General features: G+C 43.9%; 1 protein-coding gene across 1 annotated transcript in view; it reads right to left on the bottom strand.

The window, feature by feature from the left end:
• The window catches only part of CPN1 (carboxypeptidase N subunit 1), a 61,010-nt gene that overhangs the window by 22,996 nt on the left and 14,986 nt on the right, over positions 1 to 23,028 (bottom strand). Inside the window, exon 3 of the mRNA XM_085892344.1 lies at positions 2,479 to 2,634. Within this exon, the coding sequence (XP_085748470.1) occupies positions 2,479 to 2,634 (156 nt within the window). The remainder of the gene's footprint in view (positions 1 to 2,478; positions 2,635 to 23,028) is intronic.

The following is a 23,028-nucleotide window of genomic DNA, read 5'->3' as shown; positions in this document are numbered from 1 at the left end:
TTACATTAAACAATGGTATTAAACATTTCCTTTCACTAAATAATGGCCTTACACATTGCCTTACACTAAACAATGGTCTTATGAATTGCTTTACATTAAACAATTTCCCTTTCCTCTTCTTGCTGTCTTTCAGCTTGTGTGAAGCTTATTTGCCCCATGTGTTCTTCTCCCCCTCCCCTTGATCTCACTCACTGTCACTTCAACTCTGCTGTTGGTGTTTCCCCTCTCCATTCTGCTTTAGCTCTTATACGAGCATCGGCGATGTATCCAAAAAAACAACCTCATCCGGGAAAAGTACATCTTTGGTGTTGCTGAAGGGCCTCTCAACTCTTTGGCTGCATATTTTGTGCTCAGCAATACCTTCCTCCAGCTGCTATGCTCTATCTGTACATGTGCTGCCAATCTGTTGGGTCATGAGTTGGCATCATCCCTGGAACCTCTCCCAGTCTACTGCTGTTTTTTTCTTTGAGCCTTTTCTATAGATATTTTCATGGAATGTGCTTTGAGGATTTCCTCACAGGTTGTTCCAGCTGAGTGTACTTTTAGTCGTTCTACAGTCGACACGTTCGGCAGCTTCTTTCCATCCATACACTGTATCAGTCTCGAGGACTAACACAATGAGGTTCCCTTCCTGGGGCTGACAGGATGGCGCAGAAATAAGCACAGTTGCCTCTGAGATGTCTAGCCTAGGTTAAAATCTCATCCCAACTATAAGCAATCATCCCGGTGTTTCACAGGCAGGGTGATTCATCAAAGTATGTGCCGTCTCTCGGATGGAAGTTAAACAGGAGTCCCATCTGCTAGCATTCTTTGGTGCACGTTAAAGTTCCCATGATGTCCTTTGCAAAGAGTAGCCAAGTTCTCACCGAAACTCTGGCCAAATTCAAAATTCCTCCCCTAACCAGCAGAGGGCATTGCATCAGCGGCATAGCTGCACTGTCATGCTACCCCACAGCCTTGTGCTGTGTACGAAGAAGAAGAATTTTCCTTTATTGTACTGCCTCACTTTGGAACTCTTTACCTGTATCCCACTTCTCCATCAATCCGAAGCTACCTCAATTCAAAAGGAATATAAATAGATTTTTTTTTCTTTCTATTTAATATACAGTAACTATACTTTCCCTTCTGCAGCCTCAACCTTTGAGTGGCCTTCGGCTTTGTGGCAGGAAAAATTCCATTGAAAGGAGATTGGGTAAATACTTGTGCAGAAGAAGAGGTTGAAAAGCTTGGAGAAAATTAATCATCAAGCCAACACCAGGTTTATCTTGATATTATTAAGATCATGAAACTTCTCTTTGATAATAATGATGATAAAGTTGATCCAATAATGCGATGGCATTGATGATGATGATGATGGTGACTATAAAGACGAGTTGATGGAGACGATGGTGACGATGATGCTGTGGAGTTTGAGGGGGTTATTGTGTTGACGGCCCATGTTAATTGGGTGATTAAATGTGGAAAATATTTCGCCAACCAATGATTATTCGAGGAATTGACTGCAATCTGCAAACCTTGCCTCAATAAATTAATCTCGATAGCGCGAATCCACGAAGGGGAAACCCATGAATGGCAACGGTCAATTTTCAATAAAATAATGATTTTTAAAGATCTGGAATTTAGCGCGACTGAAGCAGTGTTACACACCAACCACCCTTATACACTGTAATAAGGTGACGTTGAGTCACAATTTAGGAGATGGAGGCTTTATTGATCACCATCGAATGCAGCGTCAATGAGCATCCTACGTACCCATCATGGCGGTCTCTTCTTCACCCCGATACACATGCCATTCCCTCTCATGGTATATATTGATACAGTATATTGCATGGTTCTTGGAAGTATTATGAAGGCAATTTGTGTTCTATAGTCTTGAAGTAGGTACTTCAATTTAAATAAAGGTTTAAAGAGGTTGAAGGGCATATAAATAAATTAGCTCCGGGTTTTATCGCCATTTTCCCCAGTGTCTATTGCACCACCTGATGTAATATGTTACATTAGTTATTTGTGCCTGTTGTATGTGTCCTTTATGACATCCTTAAAAGCAGTGCGTTTCCTGTTTGGAATGATTTTTAATTTTGAATGCCAGATAGGCAGAAAGAGTAAAACTATTATCTACTCTTCTCTGCGCATGCACGGTTGGGCCAAATTCTGAGCCAAAGTATGGTAAAACTACAAACTTGGCTTCCTATTCATGCTCCGATTCATGTTCAAAATGTAACATTCAACGTATAACAAGTTGTTCTTCGGTCATAAACTGCTGATCATAAACTGATCAGATGGACAGGAACCAATTGCTTTTAAACCCCGCTTTTTACTTCGTGTGCATGGGGTAATAAATAGCCGCTGACGAGATAAAATATATTCCGACTCAAAAGTCGGTGAATCCAAACAGAAAATTAATAATGTGGACAGTTAAATACACAACTGAATACAAAACACCATTATGTTGAGCAATGGAACGTTATATGCACTCACCGTATTCCACTTGGCACTGCGGAAGCCAATATGGTGGTTGACCCCACCATGCTTCTCATTATAATACATTTGTGACGTCAGATCAGGAAAGTTGCGGTTGAGATCTATTCCACGTGCATTGCCTCTGCCTTGTAGACGTCGATTTATCTCAAAATCCTGAAATGGATAACACGTGACATTCCCTCATCAGAACTTGTGAAGATCCTTCAGCAGCACTTGCAACATTCCTTTAGCATTCCATCATCTATCATCTTATTGTTATTTCCTTGTTTGTTTTGCCTGGTAATTTGGTAAACCAATTTACATTCAATATCTCACGGTGTCCTTTGCGAAGAGTAGATGAGCTATCGCCAGCACCCTGGCCAAGTTCAAAATTCCTGTCCTAACCTATAGGGGGTGTAGCATCAGCGGCACAGCCTCCTCCCAGCCAATAACTATTCACAGCCTTGTGCTGCATATGAAAGATGAGGAACAGAGTTGCTTAGTGTATAAGGGTTGTTTTTTTTCAAAAGTCGAGGCTCGTGGAGGAACGAAAACGTAGAATGGATCAGAAGTCAGGACAAAACATAATGGAACAAAAGGAACAGTAGAAAGAAAAGTGGGAAACACACCAAATCGTGGGGTTGAGGGAGAATTGGGCAACTAAGGGATGTGAGGAAGAATGAGGGGTAAGGGAGGACGTACAGGGTGGACAGGATGGATACAAAAGCAACCTCTCAGAAAGGAACAAGAATGGCCACACTGTGGTCACAACCTGTGCCACAAAATCGATTACCGGTACTCATTTTTAGGTCATCTCTACCGAGATGACCTAATAAAGCCGGACCAAATGTCCGTCTGTACGTGCGTCCGTCCGTCAACAATTTTTCTTTCCTATCTTGATGAAACTTAGTATGTGGGTAGAGGTCGATGAGTGTTGCACAACGATATATCTTTTGTCCGGGTTCAAGGTCAGGGACGAGGTCACGAGGTCACGTAAGTTATAAAAATCGCCATTTTCAAAACCTATCAAGTCTGCCATTTTACAAGATATTCGGCAACTGTTTATTGATTATGATAGTAAAAAATATTATCTTGTATCTAACTGGACAGATTTTTGAATTTCCTTCCCGTTTGATAGTCACGTGATCTGGAAGATGGCCAAAAACGCCGATGCGATTCACAAAGAAGGAAGGAAGGAGAAAGGAAATATAAAACACATTTTTAGCCTTTTATATTTATACATTTTCCGCCGAAGGTGCAAAAGTTTTAAAACCCGAAATGTAAACGTCGGCATTTATTTTCAAAATATAATTTTGTGCGCGTGTGCCAAAATGCCGAGTCATCTTTAACCAAACTGGTTAAAGATTCACTACATCCGGACTACTGCGCAGTTCTACTGCGCAGTAGTCCGGTCATGGCGTCTGAGCAGTGGCCAGTGTGGTTCAGATTGACTGGTTTCTGGGGCGAAGGTGATTGTTAAGAAGTATGTCGGCGGTATAAATTCGAGTGACTGTGTTGGTGATTTAATCACGCAACATCTTGACAACGAATATTCTGGCCGAACGATTGCATCAATTCAGTGCATCAGCAGGGATGATTTGCAGGCTCTTCTCGATCGTGCCGATATCTAACATAATCACCGGCGGACATAGTGCTGCAGGCTGTGGGGCGAGGCCACGGATCCCGGATGAGGGGATAAGTGATAAATTATGCTACATGCTTCGGGCTTTCTGATTAATATATCAATGAGTACATTCCATAATTGATGAATTAATAATTAATGAATCTGGCATACAAAATGTTTTTTCATACCTGACATGTTACTTTGTGCAGTGTCACGAAACTTAGGTGGAATTAATAATTAATGAATTTGCTGGCTCTAACGAATTTTCAAACCTCAATATCTCTATAAATACTTGACCAATTTTCATTCTGAAAGTTGTATTATAATCAGTGAAGAATAATCTACAGGATTATCATAATCTCCGAGAGCTAAGCATATTTTTTTCGTTTTTTTTCTACAACCGGAAGTGAAATGTCCCCAGAGAGTGGACGGACCAGAAAACCACGTATTGCACTTACTGGTGATTTTGATGTGTTAATCCGCGTACTAAATGAACAATACATATTTATTAATTATGTCATTAGTAGTATTATCCTAGTGTATCTCTGTGAACTATTTCAATCTAAACGGTTAGTTTGGACTGTTTCGCGGTTACCTTAACTGAACATTGAGAACTTGTGGTATTATAGAGATGACCGTCACCCCCACACGGGGGTAATTTTATTTATTATTATTATTGTTTTTTTGGGGGGGGGGTCTCTCATCGTGAGTGACACTCGACCCAACCAAAGCCAATGGAAATCTGACGCAACAAACCCGTGCAGTGTATAATCAGCAAAGACCTCGAGGCCTGATGTTGGGTCAAGCAATAAATGTGGATGGGGTCCGACCAATGGGTGCACAATTCAAAAATCGACCCCCAACAAGAACCACAACAACAACCACCACCACCACACAGAGCTCATGTAGGCCTGTAATATGTTACAGTTAAAAACTGGAAATTTGGAATGAGGTGGATTTGGGGAGGGATAATGAGTGTTCAAAAGATCATGGTTTTGGATGGGGGATGATTTCAGAAGATGGTGAACAGCTGTTTGAAGTCCTGGAGGAAAGAATGAAATTGAAGAAATGTGGAAGTATGTTCCACAGGTGGGGAAAAAAGAGAAATGAATGAGTGAAGGGGAGCAGTGATTCTAGATTTTGGGACTTTCACTAGAAGGGGACCACATGCATCCTGCCGGTACCTTGGTTGGGGGTGGGGGGGGGGGTTGAGGGAAGGGGACAATGCAAAGAATGACCAAAGGGTAGAAAGTAGAAAGGAGGTAGTAGCAGTCAAAGACCACCAACCTGTTGCGATGTGAAAGTGATAGGCACATTACGAAAGACTCAGCTTCATGGCGGGAGTTTCCAATGATCTTGAAGACCTTGGTTTTCATGGTGTCTGGCTGAGCAAGGTGTGAGACAGGGGAGCCAGCCCAGGAGAGACAGCAGTACTCCCTCAAGCTGCAGATGAAGTGGATAAGAGTTCAGGTGTGCCAAGAAAGGAAATTGCACGATGGAGGATGTCCAGACTGGCTTTGGAGGCCAACCTATAAATGTGGTTTGCCCAAGAAAGATCATAGCTGATAGTAATGCCCAAAATTTTGCCAAACATTGATATTTTATGGGGGAATTAATTTTATACTTGTTGTGGAGGTTTTGTATTAACAATTCAGGCAAGTTTGTCAATTTAATCATTACTTTAATTAGCCTATCCCTTATGTCTTTCATGTACATTGCTGCACCAACATGAAGGGTGAAAAAAATGGGGGTAATGATGTTGATCATGGTGCATTGTTTAGGTAAAGGCATGGACCACCACTGTTGGCATAAACTCCATGTACATGATTAGGACTAAAAATCCAATCTATATGCAAAGTAGCATCACACACATGGCCAGCCCTGGTGAAGTTTTTGTGGAGGAAGAGTGCAATGTCACGTAGCTATATATTTGATGGCAGGGACAGCACATCATCGTACGACCTCTCACAGAGTACATTGGGTTATTGTTCTTTCTCGGAATTCAAAAACAAACCAGTAAAAGACTGGAAATAAGGAACAATGAACCATACCCTTCTTGTCAGGTTGGAGCTAGTCCTGTAAAAACTGACTGGAGAGAGTGAGCATCTGCTATATCAGTATGTGCTGAAGTATGGACAGGCAGATTGAGCAGAGGGACTCAGATAGATGCAGAAGACGAGATCAGTTCGAGTTGAGGGGTCTCAGTACAGGCGCTTGAAATTCAGGGCATGAGCAAACAAACCTGGGATGAGGTCTGGTGAGGCCTCTGTCAACAGTGACTGACTTGCTGTGAACTGTCATTCCGGAAGCACACCTGTGTGCTTGCATGTGCTGTTGCCTGCCCCCCAACATTTCCATGTTTCACGATGGAGAAACTGAGAGATAGACTTTGCCCATTTCCTTTCCCCATAAACCTCTGCATGTCTGGCATTAAGATCACATCTGCAACCTGTGTATTGTGACCAAGACCTAGTTAAATAAATCGACAATTTATGCATGTCCACACACCTTTTGTGTTTTCTGTATTTAGAACTGTGGAAAGTTATACTTTACATAACATGAGAAGTGTCTGTTTGTTTGACTTCTATGCAATCCTAATCCACTGGACAGAATAGGTTGAAAACTGGTGGTTGTATTTGGATTGTGCACGAGAATGCTTTAGTTTAGACGATAAAAAAGTTCAGAGCACTAATCAGGGAGGGGGGAAGCACACCAATTCTCAATGTAAATGTCTATCATATAGCACCACTCCCAGTGTGATGGGGGTGCTGCAAGTTATAATAAAATACCCCAACAAGACAAGTAGCGGTACATTCAAAGTACACCGTCCCCATGCCAAATAAATCACAAATCCTCCAGCGCGCGGCATCGCCTTGCAGCACATGAGCGGAATTGGGAGGGAGCAGTGCACAATAATCGATTGATTAATTGATTCATTGCATAATTAAGATAAACAAATAATAATCAGAAAATAATTAATTTCTCAATCAATTGCCGAATAGCATACCAAAACCACAACTGTTTCCATCCGAATCTGTAACTTTTTGAAAATGAATCAATCGAAAAATGAATAATTAAATGATGAATTGATTAATCAATAAATCAAAAATATTTTATAGCCAAATCACTTGGTCACTGTCATGTCTAAATATGAGCTTCTGAGCTCAAAATGTGCCTGAGATATTGCCCAGATGAGAAATAAAATAAAGTAATTAATAAATTGATAATAATTAAGTAATTATTAATTAATTGATTAATCAATAAATCGAAAATACTCTTTATAGTGAAATCACTTGGTCACCGTCATGTCCAAATATCAGCTTCCTAGCTTAATAGGTGTCTGAGATATCGCCAGGATGAGAAATAAAATAAATAAGTAATTAATAAATCGATAATAATGAATTAATTAAGCAATTAATTAATTGATTAATCGATAAATCAAAAATATTCTTTATTGCCAAATCACTTGGTCATGGTCCTGTCCAAATATCAGCTTCCTAACTCAAAAGGTGCCTGAGATATTGCCAGGATGAAGAAAGAAAGAAAATTAGAAGGGTACTCGGTAGAGCGCATACCTCCGCCACGTAATGCCTGATCCATAAGAACATATCGGGACCAATACATTTTTGAAACATCATGCTATTCAGTACTACATCGTTTTTGGCCCTATCTCTCAATGGTGAAGATTCATTTAAGAAATTCAATAATTCTCGTATCCAGATCCAGATTCGGATCTTCACCAGAATCGAATCAGTTCGTCAATGTAACACACCTAACGTGTCCACAAAGTTTCATCCAAATCCGTCCACAACTTTTTGAGATACTGTGCTATATATCGTTTTTGGTGCCATCTCTCAATGGTGAAGAATCACTTTAAAAATTCTAGTAGTCGGATCCGGATCTTCACCAAAATCTAATTGGTTCGTCCTTGTCATACACCGAACCTGTCCACAAAATTTCATCCGGATCCCGTCCACAACTCATTGATATATCCTGTGCAAAGAAAGACAGACAAACAGAGACAAAGGGGTGAAAACATAACCTCCTCCACTTTCGGTGTCAGAGATAATAAATTTTTCAGGTCAGTCAGGTTTCTTGACTGCCACGGTCAACATGTAACCCAGTGCGACCTGCTGCATGGTCGGGTAGTCGGAGACTAAACCGACTACCCTCACTGGATCGCCAGTGGGGAGGTTGACTGTGACACCCTGCAGGACTAAAAACAATACCTGCCAAAGGGAGGATGAGCTCCTTTAGGGAGCCAACGGCCACCCAGTAAGGAGAAGGTGTCTCCAAAAAAACACCCATCCGGTCAGACTGGTTTTTTAGGTAGGAGGTGTCGACAGCAACAGCTCAGGGTAGTACTACCATTCTGACTTAGGAGCGTTAAAGTGGTGCCTGGAATCATGTTACACTTTCCGTGTCAGTTTTGCTAGTCTTACTTTTTGTCTCACTCAAACTATAACAACTGGGCTCACTTTAATCTCTCGTTCTTGCAAACAAACTTCACACACTTTTCAAACAAACATCATACACTTTTCAAACAAACATCATACACTTTTCAAACAAACATCATACACTGTTCTTACTCACTTATTTTCACTCATTATTTTACATTCTCTCTTTTGACCGGGCGTCGTGGCGTACGCCTGTAATCCGGCTACTCAGAGGCTTGGGTTGGAGGATCGCATGAGGACGGGAGCTCTGCGCTGGGCCGCGCTACGAGAGTGTGTAGGGCAGCCCGGAATCATGGCGAAACCCAATCCTTATCTCTGTGTCGTAAGAGGTGACCAGGGTTGCGGCAGGAAGGGCATCCGGCATAAAACCTATGCCAAATCAGTATGCGGATCATAACAGATATTCCGCAGTGGCGACCCCTAACGGAAGCAGCCGAAAGAAGAAGAAGAAGAAGAAGAAGAAGATTTTACATTCTCCCTTTTATTTTTATTTATTTAAGGCCTGGCATCGATGAGGACTATTTAGTCCGTGACCGGAGCCTTCAACATAAAATAAAATAAAAGTAATTAATAAATAAATATTAATAAACCGATTAAAATATTTGAAGATAAATCGAACATATTAATAAATCGATAATAATTAAGTAATGAATCAATTAATTGCTTAATCAAAATATAAAAAAAATCTTTTTTTGCCAAAGTACATCTTCACTTTTACCCCAAATTTGAGCTTCCGAGCTCAAAGGATGGCTGATATATCGCCTGGACAAACAAACAAACAGAGTGAAAACTGAGTACAGCCTTCCTTCGCACCTGGAGATGGCATTGGGAAGGAGCGGTGTACAACAAACAAACAAGAAAACAGAGTGAAAACTGAGTACTCCCTTCCTTCGGCGCCTGGAGATGACGTCATGCATCACCTGGATATGGTATTGGGAATGAGCGATGTACAATTCTCTGCATCAAAACCATAGATATCATAGAAATGGTGGAATTATCATACGATAATATTGTCGTGTCAGAGTGGTCCGTCCATAAACACAGACCGCTCTGAGCCAGAGGTCTAAGACCTCCTCGGATGCAGAAATGATCTGAGACTTCACTGCATTATATTAATATACTAGTGCATGCCCGTAGGTTCGTGCCCGTACATGCGTGGCCGTACGTGCAAACAAAACAAAAAACAATCGAGAAAGAATACAGCAAGTCGATAAATCGATAAAAAAAATCGAGAAAGAATACAGGACTCGTCACTATCCGGAAGTCCGGAAGTTAAGTCCTCACTGCCCGGAAGTTCGCATATCGCAGTTACGATTATTCGCAATTTTGTTTTAATGGCCAATCATTCAATTAGCGCCAACGTATTATGCTTTTTCGCAATGTAGTCGCAAGGAAAAACACAGAGAAGAGGGGGAAAAAAAAAACTTACGTGCAAAAATTTTTTTTTACTTCCTGCTTCAGAGCATACCAGCTAACTCTGATGTTACCGAAATTTATGCACCGTCTAATATGAAAACGATCATAACTTGAGGCATTGTGTTTATCGATAAATGTGCATAAGAAATCGAAAAATTATTGGAATACATGAAGTCATCATTATCCGGAAGTCCGTACGTTGTAACCTGTAATGGGGAACACGGTTGAGGTTCTCTTCCCCCATAGGCCACGCCCATGCAGCAACGCGTCCTGACATTGGTTGGTAAATAAATGGCCATAACTTGGGAAGCTTTTGTCCGATTAATATCAAACCTTGAAAAGGCACATACTCAGGTCCCCAGCAATATACCTGGCAAGTTTCAATTAGATCGGACCAGTGGTTGTCGAGAAACAGCGGTCTCACACACACACACACACACACACACACACACACACACACACACACACACACACACACACACACACACACACACACACACACACACACACACACACACACACACACACACACACACACTGCTGGAATTATATATAGACTAGTACGTGCCCGTTAAAATAAAAAATATATATTCAAACCGCGACCAAGAAACAACAACCACACAGGCCGTTCCTTCGTTCTGGTGTGCCCGTACGTGCATGGCCCGGAAGTTCACATATCGCAGTCACGATTATTCGCCATTTAGTTTTAATGGCCAATTATTCAATGAGCGCCAACGTATTTTGCCTTTTCGCAATGTCGTCGCAAGGAAAAACACAAAGAGAAGAGAAGAGAAAAAAAAAATTACGACCTGCTTCGGAGCAGACCAGCTCACTCTGATGTTACCAAAATTTATGCACCGTCTAATATGAAAACGATCATAACTTGGGGCATTGTGTTTATCTATAAATGCGCATAAAAAAAATCGAGAAATTATTAGAATACACGAAGTCATCACTCTCCGGAAGTCCGTACGTTGTAACCCGAAATAGGGAACACGGCTGAGGTTCCCTTCCCCCATCGGCCACGCCTACGCAGCAACGTGTCTTGTCATTGGTTGGTAAATAAATGGCCATAACTTGGGAACCACTTGTCCGATTAATATCAAACCTTGAAAAGGCACATCCTCAGGTCTCCAGCAATATATCTGGCAAGTTTCAATTAGATCGGACCAGTGGTTGTCGAGAAACAGCGGTCATACACTCACACACACACACACACACACACACACACACACACACACACACACACACACACACACACACACACACACACACACACACACACACACACACACACACACACACACACACACACACACACACACACTGCTGGAATTATAGATAGATATATAATCCTCCAAGGATCGTGCAAATGGTGGGTCGTAACAGTCTGTGGTACCCGCAGTGCAAAGACTAAGTCACATCTTGATGGAAATCCTGTACTCCCCATCCACCTCATCACCCCATCCCCCTCCCAGCACCACAACTCATGGTTGTATCATAACTGGAGGGGGTCACCCATTAGCCTTCCACAAGCCACAGCCTTCCATGGTCACCAGGGATCTTCTTGCCCCATAGCAGACTGAGCCTGACCCTCCTCCTAGTGGACTTTACTTCCAGTCGTATGCTGGGCTTCTGAGGGCAAGGCAAAGGAGCTCCACATTCCTCGCTCTCCTTGAGAGTCTGATCCACCGAAAGATACACACAACTTCCCCACCCTCAAATGTTAAATGCAATGATCCCTCCCCAGCAGCTGCCATTCATCTTTACCTATACCTGCAGTACATGCTACTGTGTGATCTTACCTGCCATGGCCTGCAGACACTCTAAATCACCATAACCAAAATAAAGTGAACACAATCAATGATGGCATTCCTTTTTTGCAGACATATCACAAAACCACTTTACCCCTTCCACCCGGGCCTCTCTTGCCCGTCACACATACAAATTCCCCAAACTCACCTGCATACCCCAAATTGTCAGGTCAGGCCAGATTAGATCTGTGACTTGCCACAGGTGTCATGTAAACATGTACTAACTGGTTCCATGGTCGGGTTGTCGGCGACTAAACCGTCTTCCCCACCAGGTTTTTTGCTGAGGAGGGTGTTTGGATATGGACACCCAGCAGGATTCAAAACAAAACCTGTCAAAGGGCGGAGGAGCCCTTTGTGAGCCAACGGCCATCCATATCTAGTGCCAAAGAGTGTCTGCAGACATCCTCCTGCAGTTGGGTTACTTCTTATGAGGAGGTTGGTGGCTGGATTTGCATTCCGGCCACCGTAAAACCCTTCATTCCGCAAAACACAAAACGCAAAGAAATCTGAAAACCCACTCCGTGGGAGTACCTCCTGTGCAGCTTCCATTCAGAGGGCAGCTCATCAGATGACGGGATTGGGGCAAAGCCTTCGGGACCCCCAATTTTTGATGATAGGAGCGAAACCAGGGGGTAACATTCCTGGGACAGATTGCGCGAGAGTGTGTCAGAGTGGTGCTGAGGTGTCGTCCACCAGACGGTGGTCTCCTTGGGTTAACCTGAGGCGGTCCCTTCAGGTGGGTGTCTGGAATGTCCCATCCCTGAGAGAGGATAATCACCTGTCTCTGTTATCATCTGAGCTCAAGTGTTTGGACATCGATATTGCAGTACTGTCTGAGGTTCGGAGACTGGATTGCGGCGAGATCATGGTGGGTGGTTACACCGACCATTGGTCTGGTCGCTCTGATGGTTACTATGCCGAAGGAGTTGCTGTAGCTGTGTCCAACAAGCTGACTCCAATGATAATTGAGGTAACACCAGTCAATGAGAATATTATGAAACGAAGTATTCATCACTCCTTAGGTGTCATTTCCCTGGTCTCTGTTTATGCTCTGACTGAGGCGAGTGACCGTGAAGGATGCATTCTACGCCACGCTCGAGTCTGTGGTTTATCAGTGCCCCAGAAGAGATACACTTCTGGTCTTGGGGGATTTCAATGCATTGACTGGAACTGATAGGGATGGTTATGAGACATGTGTTGGTCCCCATGGGTCTGGAACTGTGAACCTGAATAGCACCAAGTTCCTTGACTCTGCAAGAAGTCATGGACTTAGAGTGGCTGGTTCATGGTTTCAGCGCCCACAAGCTCATCGCTGGACTTGGTATTCCAACGCTGGTGGTGTGGCAAAGGAGATTGACCATGTCCTCGATGATGGTCACTGGAGGATGATCCAGAACTGCAGGGTCTACAGGAGTGCTCAATTCCTCAATACTGACCACTGGCTTGTTGTAACAACTGTGAAGTTGCACCTTAAATCCAGGAGAATGGTACCATCCCAGCCTTGGCTGGATGTTGGCAAGCTTAATGATGAGAGGGTAGCTAAGGAGTTTGCGAACATGCTGAGTGGAGATTTGGGGGGTCTGGGTGATTTGGGAGGTCCTGAAGAGTTGTGGAGTGCCTTCATGACCATCATCCTTGATGTTGCCGGTGGATGTCTTGGAACTCACCTTAGGGCAAAGAAGAATTTCGTCTCTCAAGGGACACTGGATACCATTGACCAGAGTCGCAGGGCCAGGCTTAATGGCAGAGTTGAGCTGTTCAGGGAGCTGAGGCGTAAAACTGTACATGCGCTAAGGGTGGACAAGGAGGCCTATGTGCGAGGAATCTGTGAGGGGAGAAGAGCATCACCAATGGTCAAAGTGATTCTCGTTCTGCTTTCAGGGGAATTCACGCATTGTGTTCATCCAAGCCCATCCCTTGGTGTACTACAGTGAGAGCAGAGGGTGGAAGGCTCTTGACAGAGGAGTCCAAAGTGAAGGCCCGCTGGGCCAGTTACTTTAAGCGGTTGTACCAGGCTGATCCACCAGCTGTTAGGTTGGATGTCAGGGGTGTACAATACCTGTTGCTGACCCTCCAATCAACTGTTTTTATTTTTTTTTTGTATACCTTGTCGAGGCTTGTATGAGAGCTAACACACAACTCACAGCAAGGGGGCATGAGACAAGAGGGGCGGGAGTGGAAGGGACAAAACAGTGGGGAACAGAAACATTAGGTGAACTGTGGAAGGCAGAGGGATGGGGATGGGACGGGGAACATGGCGAAGAGAAGATGGACATTACAGGGACTTTCAGGAAGGAAAGCAGGGGAATTGAAGGAAGTGGGCTTGGGTGGATTATCAGGGGTAGAAAAGATCGAGGATTTGGATGGGGGAAGATAAGAGGTGGTGGTGAACAGCTGTTTTGAAAGCCTGGAGGGAAGAATGGGAAAGAATCGAGTGAGGGAGTTTATTCCAAAGGCGGGAAAAAAGAGGAATGAAAGAGTGAAGATGAGCAGTGATTCGTGATTCTTGTAGTTTTACCAGAAGAGGGTTGTTGGCGGACCTTGAGCGCCCTGTGGAAATGTGGTGGGGACAAATCGCAGAGAGAGCAGGTGGGGCAAGGCTGGAGAGGAGTCGGTAGAAGACAGAAAGACCACTGATCAACCTGGGGTGATTGAGTGAGAGGCCCAAAGACTCAGCTTCATTGCGGGAGATGCCGATGATTCTAAATGCCCTGGTTTCGACAGCGTGAAGCCGAGAAAGGTGGGAGGCAGGAGCACCGGCCCAGAGGGGAGAGCAGTACTCCATCAGGCTACGGACAAAAGCTTTGCAAGTGGTCAGGAGCTCAAGAGGGCCGAGGAAGGACTTTGCCAACGGAGGATTCCCAGTTGGCGACTGGCTTTTGAGGCGAGGTTGGAAATGTGACTTTCTCAGGAAAGGTCATGGCAGATAGTGAGACCCAGAAGCTTGAAAAAAAAAGACTTCTTCCAGAGGATTGTTGAGAAAGTGGATGGGGGGGTTTTCTAAATGGTCCTTTCGAAGAGACATTGTGAGAGTGTGAGATTTGTCTGGATTGAAAGACATGTTCCACGTGTTGGACCAGTTTGTGATTTTATCCAGATCTGCAGTGAGCGAAGAAGCTGCTGCTTGTCGGTGTGAGGGATGACAGATGGTACGGCAGAGGGTGGAGTCATCGGCAAAGAGAAATAGAGGATTTTCCAGAGAGTCGGAGAGATCATTGATGAAAACCAGAAAAAGAACAGGGCCTAGAACGCTACCTTGAGGAACTCCAGCCTGCACAGGAAGAGGGGATGAAAGAACTCCATTTAGGGCCACACGTTGACTGCGACAGGAGAGGAAGTCTGCGAGCCATGAGTGGAGATGGCCTTGAATACCATGGGAAGAGAGTTTGGTGAGTAGGGCAGGGTGCCAGACTGTGTCAAAAGCACGTGATATGTCCAGGGATACGGCTCGGATTTCCTGTCTGGCATTGAGGACCTCCATCCATTGATGGGAGAGCAGAAGCAGCATATCCAGGGTAGAGTGACCTGGTCTGAAACCAAATTGATGATCGGAAATCAAGCCATTGGAGAAGAGGAAGGATTTCATGTCTGAAGCGATGATGGATTCCATAACCTTGCTCATGATTGGGAGAAGGCTGATTGGTCTGTAGTTACAAGGATCTGTCTTTGCACCTTTTTTATGCAGGGCAGTGATGTTAGCAGATTTCCAAGCAGATGGCAGATGACCTTGGGCAAATGAGAGGGTGAATAGAACAGAGAGAGGGTGAGCAAGAGCAGAAGAGCAGGCTTTGAGGACGCGTGGGCTGATGCCGTCTGGACCGGTTGCAGAATCTGACTCGAGGTTTGAAAGCAAGCTCTCCACCTTGTCAGGAGAAAAGGACACAGAGTCTAGGGACAGTTGGGTGCGACTGGGTAAAGTGGGTAGAGAAAGTGATGGGTTTAGGACACAAGATTTAGCTGCAAACAACGAGTTTAGACATTGAGCTTTATCACGTGCGATATCAGCAGTGCGGCCATTTGAGGTAAGGGAGGGGATGGAGGGGGAACATACACCAGAAACATTTGATTAAACGCCACCAGGATTTTGAGGAGGGAGAGAGGTTTGAGAGTTCAGACTTGAGATGAGAAAGATGTTGTTTTCTGGCTCTCCTGAGGGTGGATACACACTTGTTCCGAGCTTTGTGGAAGGAACTGAGATTGCCCTCAGTTGGGTTTGCTTTCCATGAGGCAAAGGCAAGTTGTTTCAGGACAACTGCCTTGCCACAAGCTTCAGTAAACAAGGGCGGGAGGAAGGGTAGGACAACTGAACACGAGAGGGGATAAATCTGTGCATGAGGGAGAGCAAGTTTCTTTGAAAGAATTCCCAGGATGAGTTGATGTTTGAGAAAGTAGTGATATGAGACCAGTCTGTAAGTTTGATGGCTGCTTGGAGACCCTGCCAGTCGGCTTGAGTGAAATGCCAGACTCGACGGCGGTGAGGTGGTTCTCTGATAACAGCCAGAGAGATGTCCACTTTGACAAGGACGTGGTCAGAAGAACTGATTGGAGCGGAAAAAGAGCAGCAGATATTGTCAGGGAAATTTGTCAAAATCAGATCCAGAAGAGATGGAGTACCATTGGTTGAGATCCGGGTTGGAAAGTTGACCGATTGAGTCAGTCCTAATGAGTCGCAGAAAGCTTTTGCTGAGGTGCCATGGCAGGTGAGAGAGGTACCCACACCTCGCCAACTGACGTGATGACAAATGAAGTCACCACATAAGAGGAAGAGAGAGTTTGGATGAGAAGATAGAAGATGGTCCATGTTTTCGGATCGTGAGGTGTAGATGGAGTCATCACTGTTAGGTGGACGGTACAGTACACATATAAACATGAGGTGGGAGTGGAGGGAAGCCGTAGCCAGAGGTATTCCTGGGGATGTGGGGGAGTGAGAGCAGTGCATGGAGAGTGAGGAATAGAGTCTTTGATGAAGAGAGCAACACCTCCACCAGGACGAGGCTCAGGTCTGTCATACCAGAGGAGGGAGTAACCGGGGAGAGAGACTTGGGAGTCAGACACGTTTTGGGAGAGAAAAGTTCCTGTTCGGCAGATAATGTCTGGTTTGTCAGTGGCAACCTGCATGGAAAGATCTGAAAGGTTTGAGCGAAGGCCCCGGATATTTGAGGTCCACACTTTTAATGAAGAGATAGGGGAGGAGGCTTTGGGTGCAGGGGGTGGAGGGGGAGGGGGAGGGTAGGACAAGGGATGAGGGGGGGAGGTAAGGAGGGTTGCTGAAAGAGTGTGGGGTATTGCAAAATAGCTCGGGGAGGGGGCCAAATGAGGAGGAGAAAAGGCTCTGTGGTGCTGGGGGAGAGGGGGGGACAAGAGACAAGGAAGAAGGCAGTTGAGGATTTGAGGAGGTGCAGTGAAGAGATGGAGGTGAGAGGGCAGTGGAGAGAGGCAGCTTGGTGGATGAGAGGGGGGTCAACTTTGAGAAGGATGAGTGAGGGGGATGAAAGGTGGGAGAAAGGTGAGGGGGAAATTTTGAGAGAGGTGAGAGGGAGGCTTGGAGGGAGAAGAGTGGGATGGTTGCTTTGAGAGTGAGAGTGAGGGGTGAGGGGGGTGAGTTGGCAGTGAAGTTGGAAAAAAAGAATGGTTGATGGAAAGTGAACATTCATAGCAAACTGGGGTTTTTAAAAGTTTTAGGTCAGAGATGCGATTTAACACAATTCTTGATGGATGCAATGAAGGCGATTTCAGAGAATGGAGAGAAGAAGCGCTGTAATAGTTGGATTTTTTTAGGCAAGGAATGAAGGAGAGCTTGAAATGAGAGCAGTCTGTTAAAATAGCAGAAGAGTAGTGCATTATGAAACAGTAAAGAGTACCACATGTGTGAGAGAGGAAGATGAAGCATTATAAGATCGTTTTTGTTGTTAATATTAATGTTTGAGAGAGTTCAACAGATGAGGTCATGGAAGTGTAGAAAAAAAAAAAACGAGGAAGAAGACGAGGAGGAAGATAAGAGGAAGAAGAAGAAGCAAAATCGGGAGAAGGTTAGCGTGTTGTTGTTGTTGGGTATTTTTTATTTTTATTTTAATTTTTTTGAGATAAGAAAGAGATTAGTTGGGAGAATGGGGGATGTTAGGAAAGTGGGGAGGATGAAAATTGAAGGTAATGGGGAGGATAGAAATTGAAGGTAATGGGGAGAAAAAAAAAAAAAACGATCGAACACCGAGTGGAACCGGTAGGCCTCAAGCCAAGGCCAAGGCCAAGGCCTCAAACAACCGGTAAGAACGTTGACAAAAATACTCATAAAATAGCACGATTTTTGAAACAAAAGCGAACTAGGAACACACAGTAACATGTAGTTGAGAAAATTAAACAGTTAAAACACGACAAATAACTCCCGGAAACTTAACTTTGAGAACGTCAGCAGAGAGCCCCTAAGGAGACCTCTCGTCGCTCTAAACCCGGAACCGGAAGTGGTCCACCTTTGCTTGTGGAAACACAGGCTACAGTGAACTGCAGTTGAAATGGGGTAAGATTCAAGGGATCTCTGGCATCCATGCTGAACTTCTCAAGGCTGGTGGAAATGCTGCACTCGTGTCGTTGCATGCAGTTCTGTGCTCTGTGTGGACCACAGGCATCATCCCAACTGACTGGAAGAGGGACCTTGTTGTCCCTCTCTGGAAAGGGAAGGGTGATCGCCAAGACTGCAACAACTACCGAGGGATGATGCTGCTCTCAGTGCCAAGCAAGGTCTTTGCTTGGATAATTCTTGATAGGTGCCGCCACCATCTGCTTGAGCACCAGCATCCAGAGCAGTCAGGCTTTACACCAAAGAGGTCAACAATTGACCGTATCCTTGCTTTTCAGGTCCTCACCAAACGCAGACGAGAGTTTCGACAGGGGCTGCTTGCAGCCTATGTTGATCTCTGTAAAGCGTTTGATTCATGGAATTGGGATGTCCTCTGGAGGATTCTTGGTCTTCGTGGGGTGCCACCAAAACTGATCGATCTGATGTCTGAACTCGACTCTGCTACTGAGTGCTGTGAGATGTGGTGGTACCATCTCTGACTTAGTTCCAGTTGTTACTGGAGTTCATCAGGGGTGTGTACTGGCCCCCACACTTTTCAGCACTTGTATGGACTGGATTCTAGGGAGGACGTCAGAGAGATCAAGCTGCGGTGCATCGTTTGGGAATGTCAAGATCTCTGACCTTGCTTTCACAGATGATGCAGTCATCTTTGCGGAGACTTTAGATATCCTTTTGGGGGCCCTCTAGATGCTGAATGAGGAGTCGATTCACTGGGATTATGGGTTTACTGGGTTAAAATGCTTTCAATGACATCTTGATTGCTGCTGTCCTGTCTGTGCCTGTTTGTGGTGAGGATGTTGAGGTCGTGGAGAGATTCACTTTCCTCGGCAGTGATATTCATGTCTCTGCTGGCGGTGAGTCAGAGGTCAACAGACGTCTGGGTCGTGCCTGGGGAGTCATGGATTCACTGGATAATGGGGTGTGGCGCTGCCGGTACCTGTGTTGGAGGACGAAAGTCCGAGTCTTCAGGTCCTTGGTGCTTCCAGTCTTGCTCTATGGATGTGAGACTTGGACTCTGACCAAGGATCTGAGACGGAGACTTAATTCCTTTGGTACCAGGTCTCTTCGAAGTATCCTTGGCTATCGCTGATCAGACTTTGTGTCCAACGAGTGGTTGCTGAGAGAGACTCAAATGAGATTTGTTACCTGCATAGTCCGTGAGCGTCAGTTGCGGCTGTACGGACATGTGGCTCGTTTTCCTGATGCTGATCCTGCTCACCAGATTCTTTCAGCGAGGGAGTCTCATGAGTGGAGGAGGCCAATGGCCCGACCACGTGCCTCGTGGTTGCAGCAGGTTGATCGGCATCTCAAGGAAATTGGGATGGGCCAGGCATCTGCCTGGGGATGGCCAGACGGAGGCCACTGGAGTACTGGCGGAAAGTGGACGCAGTGAAGCGCGCCTCACCTGGCACATGCTCCCATACCTGACCTGACTTTACCCCTTCCACCTGGTCCACATGCTGGCCTTTGGCCTCTCTTGCCCGTCACACATACAAATTCCCCTAACTCACCTGCATACTCCAAAAGTAAAGCATGGCTAGTTATGACAAGGGAGAAAGTTAAATTTCGCTTTTCCAATTATCACTGAGGAACTCTATCAATTCCAGCAGTTCCTGTTGCCGCCAGCCTTCTCATATCAAGTCAACCAATTAAAACCCAGGGCTCTCTTCCCAAATTGAGAGCATATCATATTGTGGCAGAATATCTGTGGAAGGCTTTGTGTGCCTCCCTGAGCCTTTACCAACCATTTCAATTTAACACCATAACTTTCCCCAGATGCTCCAGGAGGTTGTCCAGTGGGTGATACTCATAAACCCGTCCATATGATGTGATACCAACATCCGTAGACAAGCCCAGCATGGCAGGTCTCCTCATGCAGGATGTTTTGAAGCCTCAGGGAGTGGCTGCTGGACTGTATTCCCAGGCCCCCGATTGTGCTACCACTAAAGCATGGCCTGAAACATCTCTCCCGAATTGTCCTCTCATTACACCTTTACAGTTGCCCAGGAGCGACCATCTCGGTCGCCCGAAGGTATCAAACCCTCTCCAGTGTCCGATGATCATTCCGTCCTGAGACATTTGCTTGGATGGATCGAGGATGCCACACACCACCAGAACCACTCATGCGGTGGTCAAACCACAACCATGGTCAGACCATGGACCCCATGTTTACATCCTGATAGCCAGCCCTGACACTGCCTAGTGTTTCCCAATTTCCCAGAGGGGAAATTTCCCACGAGGCTGGCCACTTTAACCTCCCCACCCTCCCCCTCATGGTCCAAATCCCACAGTCCAAGAACCAAGTCCATACAAGAATGCTTTAAAATAAATGAAAAAGTGCAGGTCTCGTGTGTCCAAATCTGCCGGAGGGAAGAAGACCCTCAGCCGATTTGGTCTTGCCCCTTCATGCAGCCACTGCTGGCTTTAAGCCTCCTGTACTTTTAATTCCCTATTGGCACGAGCGGCCATCTGCATGTGACTCTTAACACCTATTCTAAGCATTCCCACCTGTTCTATCCCTCTTTGTTGTGAGAGGTTAGGTACTTGGCTCCAGAGCTGGCCTATTTAATGGGGGTAGAAAAAGTAAATGTTTTGGAAAAGGGGGTGGGTGGGTGATCCAAGATGGTGGTGAACAGCCTTGTTAAAGACCTGGAGGGAAGAATAAGATTGAAAAGAATGTGGAAGTTGATTCCACAGGTGGGAAAAAGAGGAACAAATGAGTAGAGGTCGGCAGTGATGGTACGATTTGTACATGGGACGTACATGTGCATAGGATGGTTTGTCGGATGACTCTTTTGGAGAGAGAGAGATAGAGATAGACATAGAGTGAGATTTGTCAGGATTGAAAGACATATTCCAACCAGCTTGCAATTTTATCAAGGTCTAAAGAGAGGGAAGAAGCTGTGCCTGTCTTTCTTATAGATGAGGAATGTCACGGCAAAGGGTGGTGTCATCGGAAAACAGATAAAAAGGATTTTCCAGAGTCAGAGAGATCGTTGATGAAGATTCGGAATAGGAAGATTTATACAACACTGCCTTGGGGCACTCCAGCTTTGACAGAGAGAGGAGATGAAAGGATTCTGTTGAGATCCATACATTGGCTTTGAGAGTAGAGGAAGTCAGTAAGCCACATGGGGAGTTAGCCTTCGATGCCATATGCATGGATACATAGGCAACGACATGGATACACATGAACATCCAATAAAAAATGTCCAAAGACACAGGAGAGGTGACACATCTACTGTACATGGATGATTTTAAACTCTTTGCACCAAACAAAAAAAAATTGGCAGAACAACTGAAATTATTGAAACGTGACTCCGCCAACATTCAAATGGAATTTGGCCAAGATAAATGTACAAAGTGCATATTCTTACAAGGTAAACAAACAAAAACGGACAACATAAAAATAGACTAAAATACAAAAAAGCATCATACAAATACCTCATTGTAGAAGAGGTCGACCAAATACATCACAAACAAATGTGCAAAACAATTACTAAAAAATACCTGTGAAGAACAAGGCTGATCCTGAAAACATACATCTCCCAAACAAACACAATCACAAAGCCAAAAAACAACTCACAATGCCAGAATTCCAATACAGCTGTGGAATAATATACTGGCCACAAAAGGAAATCAATAAATGAGATATCAAAACAAGGAAATTCCACACCATCCACAAAATCGGTGCATTTCAAAAATTTACCTGCTGAGATGAATAGGAGGCAGTGGCTTGATGGAGCTCAACAAAGTGCACAGAATGACAACTGTGGGATTGGCTGAGTCGGTGAAAAGTTCAACAGACCACCGAAGTAATTTTGTAGACAAACACGAAGACAGCAAGCCATAAAAGGTATCCCTCACCCACCTTGCAAAAAATTTCCAAAGAAGGGTGTGAATACAAGGTGTCATATATGAAACTGAAACAGTTGCAAATACAACCCCAGTGATTGCAAAAAAAGGAAAGAAGAAAAATATAAAGCAAAATATCAACACCGACAACTGGAAGAAGAATAAAAGAGCAGGGAGATAGATATTCCGTATATATATATATATATATATATATATATATATATATATATATATATATATATATATATATATATATATATATATATATATATATATATATATATATATATATATATATATATATATATATATATATATATATATATATATATATATATATATATATATATATATATATATATATATATATATATATATATATATATATATATATATATATATATATATATATATATATATATATATGTATATATATATATATATTCCGTATATGTATACATATATATATATTCCGTATATGTATACATATATATATATTCCGTATATGTATACATATATATATATTCCGTATATGTATACATATATATATATTCCGTATATGTATACATATATATATATTCCGTATATGTATACATATATATATATTCCGTATATGTATACATATATATATATATATATATATATATATATATATATATATATATATATATATATATATATATATATATATATATATATTGTGACGTCCACGGGACTTGAACAGTCCCGCCAACGTAGAATGAGCCGAAACGATGGAGGCGGTTTATTTATTTATAACCCAAACATGGCGGTTCTAATCGCTCTACCGCAAACGGGACGAGGAAGGTG

Source organism: Eptatretus burgeri, chromosome 1, assembly GCF_056783735.1.
Source record: "Eptatretus burgeri isolate ZD-2024b chromosome 1, Ebu_testis_v1, whole genome shotgun sequence".
Classification (NCBI taxonomy): domain Eukaryota; kingdom Metazoa; phylum Chordata; class Myxini; order Myxiniformes; family Myxinidae; genus Eptatretus; species Eptatretus burgeri.
Note: the sequence above shows the minus strand (reverse complement) of the source record. Positions and strands in the feature narration are given on the sequence as shown.